Here is a 15162-nt window from a genome sequence, read left to right as displayed (position 1 = left end):
AGCAAAGGTTTGTAGATCACAGATACTATACACGGGCAAACAAGAATAAAAACATTCAAATACCTGTGGGTAATATCAGTCCCAACTTGATACATCAATTAAATTGGACCCAACGACCTCAAGTTGTAGAACAAATTTCCACCAGTAATGAAACCTAAAGGCGCATTTATACCAAAAGGGCATTATTCGCGAACACTGTTTGCAAACAGTAGTACGGGCGGTGTAAACAGTCATCGGCACCGAACAGAGTTCGCAAACCCTGGTTTCGAACGTTTCAGAGAGCTCGAGCTCATTTCGCCACATGCCGTTAAAGTAATGTTTCATTATAAGGCACTGTTTGCGAACAATGCACGCAATATGCACAGGCGGTGTAAACACTCATCGACGCCGAATAAAGTTTACGAAGACTGTTTCAAAATGTTTTAAAAAGCTCGATCCCGTTCCGTCTCATGTCGGTAAACCGACGAATCATCAAAGGGATTCGGATTTCCAGGCACATCTGACGTCATATCATCGAAAACACCTGTGGACCGTGATAAGTTATTGGGTCTTGGTATTTAATTTATTTTGAATTTTGGTGAGATCTCTCGAATCGTGATTTCATAATTAATCAATTCATTTGAAATGGAGTCCATTTACGATGGCTCAGACAGACGGTAATAATTTTCGATATTGATGGTTTTGAAATTCGGTAAAGGTACATGACACTTATAAGAATCATAAGAATCTCCCGTAGCCAAAAATCGTTAGTGCCAGTCTAACCGACGCTGGACTGCTCTCTCGATAATTGGTGTCTTTCTTGACACTTTTTCCTCAATTTTGTCCGATAATGACATGCGGCAAAAATTTCTAAAAAGTTCAGTTTCGTCCGCTTTGAAGTCATCTAGCATTCTTCCTTTCAGAAAAGAATTCATCCAGGTTGTTCGTCTCCTCCTTTGGCGTAGTTCTTTCATTTAAGAGAGTATTAGATACTATCAGAGACTCTGATTACTACAGATTCAGTAGAAATTGCAATTTTAGATAATGAGGGCTCCATGTCGGTGCACTTTAGAGAGACCTCGTTGAATTATCAAGAACAACTGCTCGTTCTGACAGGCGCGAGCTGTGTGAACACCTCCCATTCTGAGTTTTCCAACGTTTGAAAACATTTCAAAACGTTTCAAAACGTTTTGAAACGTTCGAAAACAATGCTCGTTTGGTGTAAATGCACCTTTACAAGAGGAAAAAGTTTAAGAATATATACTGCTTGACCCTGCAATTACATGCAATGAAGAGCCTTAATATGTTACATGGTTTAGTGAATGTCTGCACATACATCACATTCAGACAATTAGAATGCAGGTTCTTTATTTGTGAAATGTTTATTTTATTGTAGATATTTTGGTGATTTGGTGATTATGATGATATTGTGGTAATGTTAACTTAATTAATTATTGGAGTTGATACTGTTAAAGTTAGAAGCAAAGTAAAGAAGATGTAAATCTACATTTCATGGAATTCAATTGATATTCTCTAATCGAGAATATTCATCGTTTTTTTTTTCGTTATGCTCAATTAATAGTTTTATTGAAAAAAATAATATAAAGGTATATTCAATAATTCGATGCATGACACTTCGAATTCTCACAACTAAATGATCGATTGAAAACAAATCGATATTGGTCAATCAATCAAGCGTTGATTGTCTGATTAAAATTTGTGGAACCGGCAGAAGAAGGGATGCTTCAGAATATTCGAGAATTATTTCTCTGGACAAAATTTATATTTATGTTATTATTGGAATGATTTTCTTATTATTCTCTTGTCCATTTTGTTTTTTATAAATCTATGTTATTTTCAGAAATACAACATTTCTATCGATAGTGCAACTGAATGCAGTGGCTATGTAATAAGCATCAATATGGATCTTATTTATACAAAGAAGGTCAGGAAGGAATTTCACATCAACATTCGAGCTAGGTGAATGTCGTCTTATTTTGGTGAAATTTTGTTATTGTCTTCTGACAGGATTGTACATATGTAGTTGATGTAATCTCGTTTCGAGATATTATGAGATATAGGGATTAAATTCACCCTTTTAAGTTCCGCAAATGAAAAAGCTCTCGGAATATCGTTGTCTCGGGCTTTATTAATAAGTACACCGAATTTCAAACCCTTAATTAATTCAATAATAATTTAATTAATAATTTTAGACCTAGTTCCGATTTTTTACTGATTCTGAAATAAAGGGGTGATATTCACCCTTTCTACTTAGAAGACAGAACGAATTTTATTTATGAAATAATACATTTACTAAAAGTACCTACATATTCATTGCATAATGAAATTTAATATGAAGAGAATATTTTTTCATAATAGCACTAAAATTTTACATAGTGTAACGTTTTCTTCGCTGAATTAAAACGTTCAACTGATTAAAATTATTTATTTACACTTAATACACTTAAAACTCACAAAATAACTATGACACTACTATTTATTTCCACCAGTCGCTTGCACTGTGAACTATAACTGTACTTCACGACCTGCTTCTCCGCTGGCCTTATATAGGCGCCGAAAACATTCCCGTACCATTCGCGATTGTTCCAGAAGGAAGCGACAGCTCTGGTTCTCGAAAGGTCCAACGGCAAGGGCCGGACTGGTTACACTGTCCCCTCCTTAAGCCTCTTCTGTCCCAGAACAGATTTAGTGGATTTCTCCGAGGACCGTGGCGAAACCTGCACTCATCACCATTCCTACAGTAGCCTTTCTGATGAAAGTAGCACTCCACAGTTTTGCTAGGCTCCTTGGTTTGCTTCGGGTTAAAATTGCATACTAGGATCCGTATACCAGTCTTCTAAAATACCACCTCCAGCATGCTTCGCACAACCCGCCAATTCAGCTGGTCCAGTCCGCAACAGAGCTTGGGAACAGCTAATTTCCTAACTGCAAAGCGTTGAAGGTCTTTTTTCAAGCTATGTAGTTCCGTCCATAGATTCTGATAGGTTGGCTTCTGATGGGAATGTTGCTTGGTGACTAGGTAATAAATGAACCGACTTTCAGCCTTCAATTTCAAGGATTTTCCGATTCTTGGCTGCTGTCGCAATAGTTCTTCCTGACGTCCAAATTTATTTCTGAATACTCTTGCTATACCTTTGCTCATACAAAGGTCGTTCGCTACACAATGAGCGAGAGAGTATTTCTCAGAAACTGTAAAGAGATCTTGATGTACTTCCCGTGTGACGCCGAACTTTGCAACGCGTGTCACCATTGTAATCTATAAACCTCTGGTAATCACTGCTGCCTTGCATCGCAGCTTCCAAAAGACGTACCTCTACTTCGTCCTGCGCGTACGGGGTAATCGGTTGAAATGGACGACCTTTGGTTTTCCTCTGGGAGCTCCTTTATCCGGTAAACTACATCATTTATCCTCTTGATTACTTCATACGGTCCCTCCCACTGTCTCTGCAGCTTTGGTGAAAAACCTTTCCTCCTTTGTGGATTATGTAGCCATCCAGATCTCCAATGGTGAATCCATCTTCAATAGCCTCAATGTCGTAACGCATTTTCATTCGGTCACTTGCTTGCTGCATTTGATTGCGCACATTGTCATGAATATAATCCAGCTTGATCCTTAATTTACTAACGTAGTCCTCCCCAGCTACGTCTTCTCCAGGCTTACATCCAAACTCTAAGTCGCAAGGCAGCCTTATTTCTCGGCCGAACATTATACTGGATGGAGTTTCCTTGGTAGATTCTTGAACCGAAGATCTATATGCCATGGTGAATAGATATAAATATTCATCCTAGTCCCGATGGTGATCAGAAACTACTTTGGCTAGATGTTTTCCCATGGTCTGATTCATTCGTTCGACACTGCCGTCTGATTGTGGATGAAGAGGTGTAGTCCTTGTTTTGTGAATCCCCAATTTCCTGCACACTTGAAATAACTTCGATTCAAAAGTTCGGCCTTGATCACAATGCAGCTCTACAGGTATTCCAAACCTGCAGAATAATTCTTTGACCAATTTATCAGCTACCGTACTTGCCTCTTGATTAGGAATACAGTAGGCTTCCACCCATTTTGTGAAATAATCCATCGCTACCAAAATGTACTTGTTTCCATGGTCTGTTTCGGGAAAGGGCCAGCGATGTCGATAGCTACTCGTTCCATGGGGGACCCGACGTTATATTGCTTCATTGGTGCTTTTCCTTTACCAAAAGGTTCGTTAACAGCAGCACAAACCTTGCATCTTCTACACCAATCTTTAACGTCCTTCTTACAATTTAGCCAATTAAATCGCTGCCTGACTTTTTCTAACGTCTTAGTTATCCCGAAATGTTCACCTGAAGTTGCACTACGTAGTCTGGTCAGAATGTCTGTCACATGGCTCTTTGGCACAATCAACTTAAACCTCAGCTCAGATCCATCTCCATTTTCCCAATAACGTTTCAGAAGACCACCATCAATATTCAACGTTTCCCATTGTGCCCAATACGGCTTTACATTCGAGCTCAGGATACTTCTTCCCAAGTAGGTCGTCTACCGCTCTTCTTCCAACTCAGGATTACTTTCAAGTCGTTATCTTCCTCTTGTGCTCTTTGAATTTCTGCAGGTAGCCAGACGTCTTCGATTACGGTGGTCCGCCTTAAATCTATTCTTTCTTCCAGGCGCGAACAATGGCTGAAATTCTGGGGACACCCAATGGATTTGGTCGAGCCAGTGTCTACCACAGCGACTCGTTTTAGTTTCCCAGCTGTAGCTCTTTCCAATTCTGGACGTTTTCGCTTGAAATGTCTCCTTTTGTTGCAGTTCTAGCACACAGCATCCTTTTTCCTAGCAAGCGGCTAAGGCATCATCTACGGTTCTAGGGCGTGCTAGTCTCAGGGCTTGTTGTATTTCACTATCCTTTATCCCATCCACGAATGTCTGGATTGATAGCTGTTCCAGGAAGCTATCTGGAGCAGTTGGATAAGCCAGCCTGACAAATCTCGCCACATTAGCCTCAAACTTCTGGAGATTTCTCCCTGTTTTCTTTATTTGTGCATGGTAAACTTGTTGTAGATGAGCATCTCCATATCTCATCTGAAGTTTCGTAACAATGTTGTTGACTCTCCGGAATCGTTTGCAGAATGTTGAGTGCCTCTTCTCGCAGAGCTATTATTAATGCCGTGGTTTTTTCGTTGTCGTTCCAATTGTTCGCCAGCGCAACAGCTTCGAACTGTTTTTTATATGTCGACCAGGGTATTTTTTCATCAAAAGTTGGAGGCTTCATCTTCATTCTACTCTACCTTCGCCGTCATTTTCCGCTTTCGCTGTGCTGTAGGGCGTTGAAGCCAGAATATCTGTTCTATTTGACATTCTTTTCAAGGAATCTATCAATTTGGCATGATGTTCAATTATTTCTGCCATTTCTTCAAACTTCCCGTTAACCTTGTCAAAGTTTTCATCAACCTCGTCAAATTTTCCACTGACTATATCGAATCTCTCGTCCACTTTGTCGAATTCTTCATTTATGGTTTCCAGTTTCTCATCCAATTTATCTGTAAGTTGACTCACCACATCATTACAATTTTCCTTAATGTGGTCCATTTTCTCATTCAATTTTCGAGAATTTTCTTCCATTTGGACCGTTTGTTCATTCAACTTACAAGAGTTCTCGTCCATTTTCTCATTTAACTTACAAGAGTTCTCGTATCATTTTCTCATTTAACTTACAAGAGTTCTCGTCCATTTTATCATTCAATTTTCGAGAATTTTTCCTCCATTTGTTCATTCAACTTACAAGAGTTCTCGTCCATTTTCTCATTTAACTTACAAGAGTTCTCGTCCATTTTATCATTCAATTTTCGAGAATTTTCTTCCATTCTTTCGTGCATCTTACTCATTATAATCTTTGGTTCGGACTGAAGCCAAAACTGAAATCGGCTAAATTTAAATTTCGGCTTATAACTCGAAAACAAAAGAAGATAGAGGAATGCAGTTGATGGCATTAGTAGTTTCTCGAAAAAAGAAGACATGAATGCTACATTCATTTTCCTCTTTCTCGTTGAGTAAAAAAGTTATAGTTCAGATATCACCAAATTTGCCTACCCTGTACAGTTTTGGCAAGTTGAACGCGGATCGAATCTGAACTCCACAACCGGGCACAAAAGTCCTTTAATCAATTTCAAATTGTCGCAACTGTGGATATGTTCGATAGAAAAAAATATAGATATCTCATATTCAATTAATTAGTATTATTAATCATTGAATCTTTTTCAGCTATGGTTACGTTTATCCTGGCTACGGTGCCCTTTTCTCAATAAGGTTCACGCCGAATCCAATTTTGAAAGGTAATTATGGTAAATACTTGGAGCAACTGAGGATCCATCGTGCTGTTCTGATAAATAGGCATTATGTGGACGATTTAATCGTAACTCCGTATAGTATGCCATCAACCGGTTTGCTCCTGATATCCGTAAATCTAATCAAATACGATTTACCAGCAAAGATATCGGCAGTTCCTCTAGCAGAATGGGAAAAATCGAGAAGTCAATACCGCTTTAAAGATGCTTCGACACAAACTACAAATATGAACGAAATGGAGGTGTATAAAAAAGCATTGGAAAACTTTTCCAGTTCTATTTGGCAATACAAAGAAGCAACTGAAACCGACACTCGAATTTTGAGCCGTTTTTTAGCAGACGACTCACTTGAACAAGCCTTTCCTCTAGGCATTGACAACTCTGAACAATACGATAAACAGTTTCCGGACATGAAAATCAAAACGAACTCGAATTCAAAATCACCGAAAACGCAAATACGCGAAGACTCTATTCCAAAGCCCATTTTGACCTCATCCATCCAAGTCAATATAAATCAATCAAGATATCAAACTGTTGGTAGAACGAAGCTGCCTAACTTCGAAGAGACGTTTCAGAGTTGCCAATTTTTCGCCAAACCCCAATCTTCGAGACGCAGGAGGGGAAGACCTAAAGCTATTCGCTGTGACGTTTCCAGATCACTCAACGTTTCTGTTAATAATAAAAAGTCTTCAGACACCCCTTGTACATCACGAGGAGATTCCATGTCACCTGTCTCATCAGAAAACTTGACTTTCGCATCTTCTGTCGAACAAGTTCATTCGAGTTCTGAAGAGGAAAGGTGCACGACGCATTTAGATTCGCAAAGCTTGGCTGAATTTGATGAAATAGTGAAACAGGTTAATGAAAAATGTAAATACTTCGGTGATGAAGATTATGAGAATGAGCTCGACCTGATCAATCAACTCATAACGGAGAAAATGCAGAATGACCTGATTGGAATCTACGACGATAAATCAGATGTTTAAAACATTCTGGATCACTATATTTATATTTACTTATTTTATCATGCAAATTATTCATATTTTGATACGTGCAAAAATTTAGCTCTTGATAATCAAGGTCTTACTACTTCCCCGCTTTTTTATATCCAAAACTGCCAGGAGGGCCCCAACTGATCCTTTGGGACTAACTGCAGTCTCTATGGGCTCAGCATCGTTTGCTATGTAGCCAAAATCAATCCTTTTTATCCTTCAAGTATTCTGGCTTCAGTGGACAGCACTGACAGCAGGATTCTGTATTGCACCAACACAGAATTTTTAATTCGAATCATTCGACTGAATAAAGAAATATTGAATATTCCATCGTTTTTTCTCCTGAACTGTAGAGGCTTTAAGGCCTTGGGAAAGCAAAATAACTCAGTAATGAAGATTCAGCTGTTTCTATTCTTCAGCGAATCGAAGTTGAAATTAATTAGAGCTATTATCATTCATTTCCCTTATTTCGCTAATATTTTGAACTAATAGTTTAAGTATGTACAGGATGGGCAAAATTCGTTGTCTACTGAGAGGATCTCGAGAACTATAGCAGCTAGAAGAAAACGGATGATACATTTCGGAGCCCATTTTCGGAGAAACAAAGAATGGTGAAAACCATAGCCTCCTTCGTTTTTGAGTTTGACAATTTCGTGAAGTTATCATAACTTTTTTGTCTTTGAAGTTACAAATCTAAAACTAGAACCTTCTACAGGCACTTTTTAACGTAGAATCCACTGATGAGCCCAAAATATTTGTTCATTTCGAATCATTAGGTGAACTTTCATTTTTTTTTTAATGCAAACTTTTATTGAATTTTTTATTTTTGAATTGGAAAAAAATCTTTGTCAGTAGATTCTACGTATGAAAATGCCTAAGAAGGTTTGAGTTTCAGATCTGTAACTTCAAAGACAAAAAAGTTATGAGAACTTTTCGAAATCGTCAAAATCTCAATTTTTGTTTATAACTCGAAATCTAATAACGATAGGTCGACTCTGTGTTTAGATTTGGATTAGTCATGAAAAAAGAGCTTGAGAATGTGTCATCCGTTTTCTTCTAGCTGCTATAGTTCTCGAGATCCCCACAGTAGACAACGAATTTTGCTCACCCTGTACAGTCCTTATTGCTATATTAAATTCTCGAAGTGAATTACAATTCAGAAGATGTTTTAAGAATTCGTCAAAATGTTACGAAGTTACTATTTTAAAGTTCCATTATTCGTTCATTTATGTCAGGCACCAATTTTTCTATCTGATTTGCTCCTGACAAATTAGTGCAAGAATTTATGCAGGAGCAAATCGATTATTTCAATTTTTTAATTGGTTTTGTTTTAGAGATACGAAATGAAAAAATATCTATCGCATCACTTTTTTGATGAAATGTGAAGTTGCAATTTTTTCCAGAAAAATACGGTTTTCCGGCATATATAAGAGTGTTCTATGAAGTGTATTTCACCACGAGAAAACTGATAAATTTTGTTTATTTGTTGCCGTTGTTTCAGAAATATAAATTGGTGCTGAAATAATCTTCATATGAAAAAAAAGATATGTATTTCCGAATTGATTTTTTGTATATGTATTTCTTTTCACAGTGCTTCTTTGAGGTGTTTCAGGATATTCTATTCATTCTGGGACACTCTGTATATTCTGAAAAAAATTTATTAAAGAGTATTATATCTCATTTTTTATGTAGGTATGTAATTATATTATTCTTGATTGACAGTAAAAAATCAAACGTTGACTACATTTTATTTCACCAATAACATTTTATATACATAATTTTACATTTATACATTTCATCATAAATGCTCAAATGATCAAAAAATAATTTAACAGTCATTACTTTGATATTATATAATTTCTTTATACCCATATACTTGATTATGTTTGGAATAAAATTCTCGGAAAACTTAAGGATCTGAATGAAACTCCTCATAGGTAAGTAGCATTATACATTTTTTCAGTCGGAAAAAACGTTTCCACCAGAGATACCTATGACTAAGATGTATTTCACATTTTCTAACATTGCAATCTTATACATATTTATTAGTTTATGACTATAAACCTTATTGTCTTTTCATTGTTTGCCTTTCTGATATTCTCTAATTTATATGGAAATTGACTAAGGACAGAATTAGATGAATGGAATTGTCATATCATCCCATTTCGATTATACAGGGTCATTATAAATTATTGTAACATCACAGAAGGCTTTGAATAATATGGGTGATGTTCCTTACTTACGGGTTCTGAACTGAATATCATATAATTCCAAAACTGACACCCACTGCGATATCATTTATAACGACCTAGTATATCTCTCAACCTATCAGAGTATAAGGAATGAAAATTCATATGTAGATTTGTATGAAGTCCATAAAGATAGTAAATTAGCTATGGAACAATGAATTCGAATCAGACAAGAAAGGCACCAAATTTTTAAAATGACCTTTCCAAGATATCAGTTACCGATTTAGATCCTTATAATATAATAACTTTATAAGAATTACCTAATTCAGATGCATACCACCTGCCGATATGAATATCGACAGGTGTTACGATCTGAGTGTGACCATAAATCGCACGATACTACGATTTTTTCATGTAACCTGATGCAACTAATCAGATCGACTCGCAAGTACCTAACCATTCGTTGTCCATCCATATGTTTTGTTTCGTTTTTCCGATGCCGGATTCACCTTCCACAGCTCAAACCAAGCTCAACCAGCTCAACCATCTTGAACAGATTCAAGATTGTCTATATAATAGATATTTTGATTAAGCGACTTATTTTGATTGGTTCTACCTTCTGTCGAAAAAAAGCTTCACCTTTGAAAACATCCTGTATAGTTTCTTCCAATTCGAGATATCTTAGCAACCAAGTGAACCTGACAACTGTAACCCACGCTTATGAAACAAAATTAATATTTGTCTGGGCAAAATTTGAAACATAGGCTCGGTTGAAGGGGTCAGCCGCTGAAATTATCCCTCATCATAACAAGGTAAGCAATTCCCTCAGTAACACCGATGAGTTTATATTGAGAGTAAAATTGATATAACTCTTAATCATTCTCAAATTTATCTCTCAAAATGGTTTACATTCATTTGAATCAAGTGGTACCCACTGAATCATTGAATTATTTCGAATTATTATTTCCTCTTTATTTTGTGAGTATCACAAATATATAGCATCCGCTCCCATATTGTTAGCTCATTTAATTCTGCAGGTCTTGGAACAAGTACGACAAACAATAAATGAAATTTCATATGATATTATAATTATACTTCCAAATGCAAATAATTGGAAAATATTTCCCGGTAAATTAACTATACGTTATAATTATTAGATTTAAATATTCCACTTTCACAAAGGGTTATCAACGACGAGGCTACAAGACTTTTACGAGACTGGGAACGAGACTAGAGCCTGCAAGACGAAACTCGAGACGAGACTTCATGTCTGATCGATGATACGAGACGAGACTTTATAATGTCCCGTCACGTTGGTCTCGTGACCATCACTAAATATATGTATTGGAGGGCGACTTTTTATTTGCGCGATTCCAAGTTTGTTTCCCCGTTGTTGGAGTACAACTCCCACTTCTGCTATATCAGAACGCTTTAGATTCAGCAGATGTAACCTTGATGGCCCCAAGTCAATCAGCTTCTTCGTTTCCTCCAGCACCTCATGGCACTCATAGAAGTGTAGCGCTGTCTATGGTTATAGTTGATTCAAGGTATTTATTACTCCATTTCCCAGGTGTTCAAGGCATTCTGGGTGAGGGATTTCTTATGGCTTTCAGCGTGGCCTAGGTGCCCATTGTCACCTGTTTATACCTTCTTGGAGTTCCTTTTCGGACACTCTTGAGCATATACAATGCGAGTCTCCATAACTTTCAATGAATATAGTAGGTACCTATAGCAAAGACTTCTTTTTTTCCTGGATTACTCGGATAGGTCGATTAATACTTCGAATTGCACCCTTCTGATATAAGAAATATGACTTCATCGATAATTTTTTTGGAACCTTCCTAATCCTTTTAGGCTATGACTAGAGTCCCGACTCGGGTCTCGTGTCCAGTCCCGAGTGACGTCATAAAATTCGGGACTGATATTCGGTCCCGCATTCAACGATGCACCCCACTGATGCTTTGAAATTATTAAGCAGTGAAAGGAGCAGCGAAAACTCATTTTTCAGTACAAATCATAAGCCAATACACAGTCAAATAGAAACAATGATTCATATTTCAATCGGACATTCAGATATGATGAGTTGTTAAAGATAAATATGTTGTTAAAGTATATTTTATTTCGAAATCATCACGTTTATAAAGAGAAAAAAAACAATCTCGAAATGAAACATAAGGTGAACATTTTGAATAGAACCACTACCTTCACCTTTTTGGCTAAATTTTCGTACACTTCAAATAAAAATACATTTTATTGAGGTGCCGCAGCATTGTATCGTTATTTCGAATGAAATATCATATATTTCACAAATATATTTGGCAGCTTCCTTTCTCGATCACAGAATTCTCAACTTTCTCACCAGTTAGAATTGTATACTTTGCTGCTCCTTCCATTCTCAAATTCCAAGATAGTATTTTCTCTTGTCTTTTCAATCTTGATTTAGAAAATGTCCATACTATTCTTTGATGAGGAATCACTCCTTGAATTTATATTCATATATCGGAATTTATATTTATATCGTCATATATCGGACTGGACAATGATCCCGAGTAAGGGAAAGAGACTTGTTTGGTAATTGAGTCATTTAATTTCGACAGTCGGGACTAGACACGAATCCCGAGTCGGGACTCTAGTCACAGCCATCTTTTTATCACTCAATTTATTCCAAGTTAGAGACTCGTATTGTTTACGAACAGTAGATAAGATTTTTCTGACTCCAGAACATTGATTAAAATAAAATATTTCTCTGAATGCGCCCTATTTGCGGAATGAATGATTTTTCCATGGCCGCTCATATCTTTCAACAGAAACCATACTCCTCTATTATGACTTCACTGCCTTGTCATATTCCAGCACCGCCAAATCCATTCCGGTTCTTGTATGTAAAATAATTCTATTGTGGCTACCACACATAGATGTCCGAGAATTATCACTAGAGTCGCCAAACGCGATTCCAAATATGAAACAGATTTCCACAGATGACTCTCTCACGAAATATGCTTTTTTTTACTGATAATTTTAAGTTGTCAATTAATGAAAAAATAACTAAATAACTCATGGAGAGGCATGCATTTACTGCCGAGAATTAATTGAGACTTTTCGCTGTAAATATCAACAGTACAACCTAAATCGAACTAGCCACTCAACATTATTCAGGATCCTAACAAATAGACCATTCTAGTGAAGGAGAGTGAAAACTGACCACGTTTCAGGTCTTATTTCATCGGAGCAAAACATCTACAACCTCGATGGAAAATGGAATTGACGGAAGCTACTTCAATGCAAGTAGGTGCTTGAAAACATTTGCAATACTATAGCGGCATGGGGCTTCGCGGCCAAGACGCACATCAAGAAATTACAGGCCACTGAGAATAAACTCCTTAGAATGGCGATGGACGTACCCTGGTTTGTTAGGAACAAACAAATCTACAAGGACTTGGAATGGGAACCAGTTACGGAATTTATGAAGAGAAAGGCGGAAAGGATATTCGACAAAGCCAAACAACATCCAAATGAGGAACTACGAAGATTAGTCGACTACGATCCAACGGAAGAAGCTAGAAGGTCAAGAACCTACCACCGAAGACCCAGAGATCCCAAGTGACCAGTAACATATCTGTTATGTTTTCTTGGGAGATCGAATGGGGAACTTTGTTATGTGTTATTTTTCTGTAACCATTACGTGTCTGATGCGATATTTGAGATGTACCTGTGCTGTATCGAAATTATATCCACATTTTGTAAATTTCATGTTCCCGCTCCCTGATATCCACGTAACATATTTGTAATATTGTTCTTTATTTGCCATGTATCATTTTGAGATCATGAACAGAGCATGTTACCATAAGCGTTTTAACTACCGTCGAGGGCGCTGTAAAACGTAAACAAATATGGAGGATTGTGAGAAATGCTATTGATGCTGCTGTCGTTTCGATATGTATTTATTATCAATTAGACGTTTTGTCAGTTGAATAGTGGATTACTCAAAGTTAGTAAGTGCAGATATTGAACATTTGATAAGTTATTTGTGTATCATAGTGATTTTTCAGTGAAATGGTTAATTACTGAAAAGAATTAAAGTGATATGGATATCGAACTGTAGGTCAATAAATCATTTGTCGTATTTTCATAGCAGTCCTATAACACATAATAGGCTATGTTTTTATTATATCCAGCATATAAAAATTATATTTGAATAAATAATGTCCTGTTTGGAGTAAATTTCGATATAAGTTATTTCCTCACGTGTTGCATGTACCTCATACGTAGAAATAAATGAATAAATCATATACTTATATTAAAAATTTTCTTCAGGAAGATATGAAATATGCATATAGTATTCTTTTCAAGCATGAAAAATTATGGGAATTAATATAAACTATTGCAATATTGAACTCGTATTTTGATTTTTCAAATAGTGTGTATTTATCGATCATTTTTGAAAGTAAAATTGATTATTGTTCTCCAAGAAAAATTAGGGCATGTCTTTCTGGTCTTTGCACTTTCCTGCATTAATGAACTGTTGATTATTCTTTTTATGGAATGCAGGAAAGTGCAAAGACCAGAAAGACATGCCCTAATTTTTCTTGGAGAACAATAATCAATTTTATTTTCAAAAATGATCGATAAATACACACTATTTGAAAAATCAAAATACGAGTTCAATATTGCAATAGTTTATATTGATTTCCATAATTTTTAAAGCTTTTTTTGAAAGCATTTTCAATAACAAATGAAACATAATAAACATAGCACATGAACGTAATATATATAGATCTCCCATGAAACAAATATTTGCATGATCCATGTTTGAACTATTTATGCTCCTTTCAGAAAGGAGATGTGTTCCTTGTTTGAGGCGGACATAGGAGCATAGCTGCTACATAAGAGCTCTGTATTTGTACTCTTAGTGTGATATATCTGTTATAGAACAAGGAGCGTGGACATTTCTGCTTCATAACTGTTATGAGATATGGTCACCTGGGATCAGTTAAGGATTCAAATGTAACCAAAGAAGAGCTTAACCTATAAAAGATATAGGCAGCATACAAATATCAACACGACTATGATCGTGTGAGAGTCCAGAAACCATAAGAGTCAACTGGTTAATAGGCAAAATGCCCGGAACCTATGAAGAAGCAGTTAAGGGTTTTTAGTGGATCTCGAGCTCAGAGAGTGAGAATCCCCACACTGTTCCCCCTCAGGAGAGGGTGTGTTCGTCTGTTTGCAGATTTTCCCCCTGCTACACCAAAAAAAAAAAAAAAAAATACTATAGCGCCATCTAGCAAGCAACGAGATCCCAGTCAATTCCTCCTCCGTCGACCCCAGATTTAGACGATGGTATATATCCAATTACTTTTCTTTGGCATCCTGAGTAATAACGATGAGTGGTTAGATCGATTCAGAATTTATATTACCGGGTGCAGTGCGTCTGGATTAATCCATATTGTTTTTAATAGAGTTAAGTCAGATTGGATTAAATGTCTACTTTTTTCTTCATACATATCTACATATTGGCTAAATTTGATAAAATAACCGACTACAAATCTAAATGAAAGGGATTATTTTTGACATGAATATTATGTTCGAAACGGATGATTATTGTCCTTTTTCGATTCAATGAAACACATTTAATATTCATAGAGGTACCTATA

General features: G+C 36.5%; 1 protein-coding gene across 1 annotated transcript; it reads left to right on the top strand.

The window, feature by feature from the left end:
- Positions 1-1845: 1845 nt before the first annotated feature.
- Positions 1846-7403, top strand: LOC123319554. The gene is made up of 2 exons (XM_044906602.1): positions 1846-1959; positions 6245-7403. The coding sequence occupies exons 1-2, from the start codon at positions 1901-1903 to the stop codon at positions 7311-7313; spliced, it is 1128 nt and encodes a 375-aa protein (XP_044762537.1). The 5' UTR covers positions 1846-1900; the 3' UTR covers positions 7314-7403.
- The last annotated feature ends 7759 nt before the right edge of the window (positions 7404-15162 follow it).

This window comes from Coccinella septempunctata, chromosome 1, assembly GCF_907165205.1.
Source record: "Coccinella septempunctata chromosome 1, icCocSept1.1, whole genome shotgun sequence".
Taxonomy (NCBI): domain Eukaryota; kingdom Metazoa; phylum Arthropoda; class Insecta; order Coleoptera; family Coccinellidae; genus Coccinella; species Coccinella septempunctata.
Note: the sequence above shows the minus strand (reverse complement) of the source record. Positions and strands in the feature narration are given on the sequence as shown.

Bases quoted from the DNA above. Each gene is read 5' to 3' on its own strand.
- LOC123319554 (XM_044906602.1), top strand. From the start codon at position 1,901: ATGGATCTTATTTATACAAAGAAGGTCAGGAAGGAATTTCACATCAAC. The intron at 1,960-6,244 runs GTGAATGTCGTC...AATCTTTTTCAG, and splicing joins CACATCAACATTCGAGCTAG to CTATGGTTACGTTTATCCTG.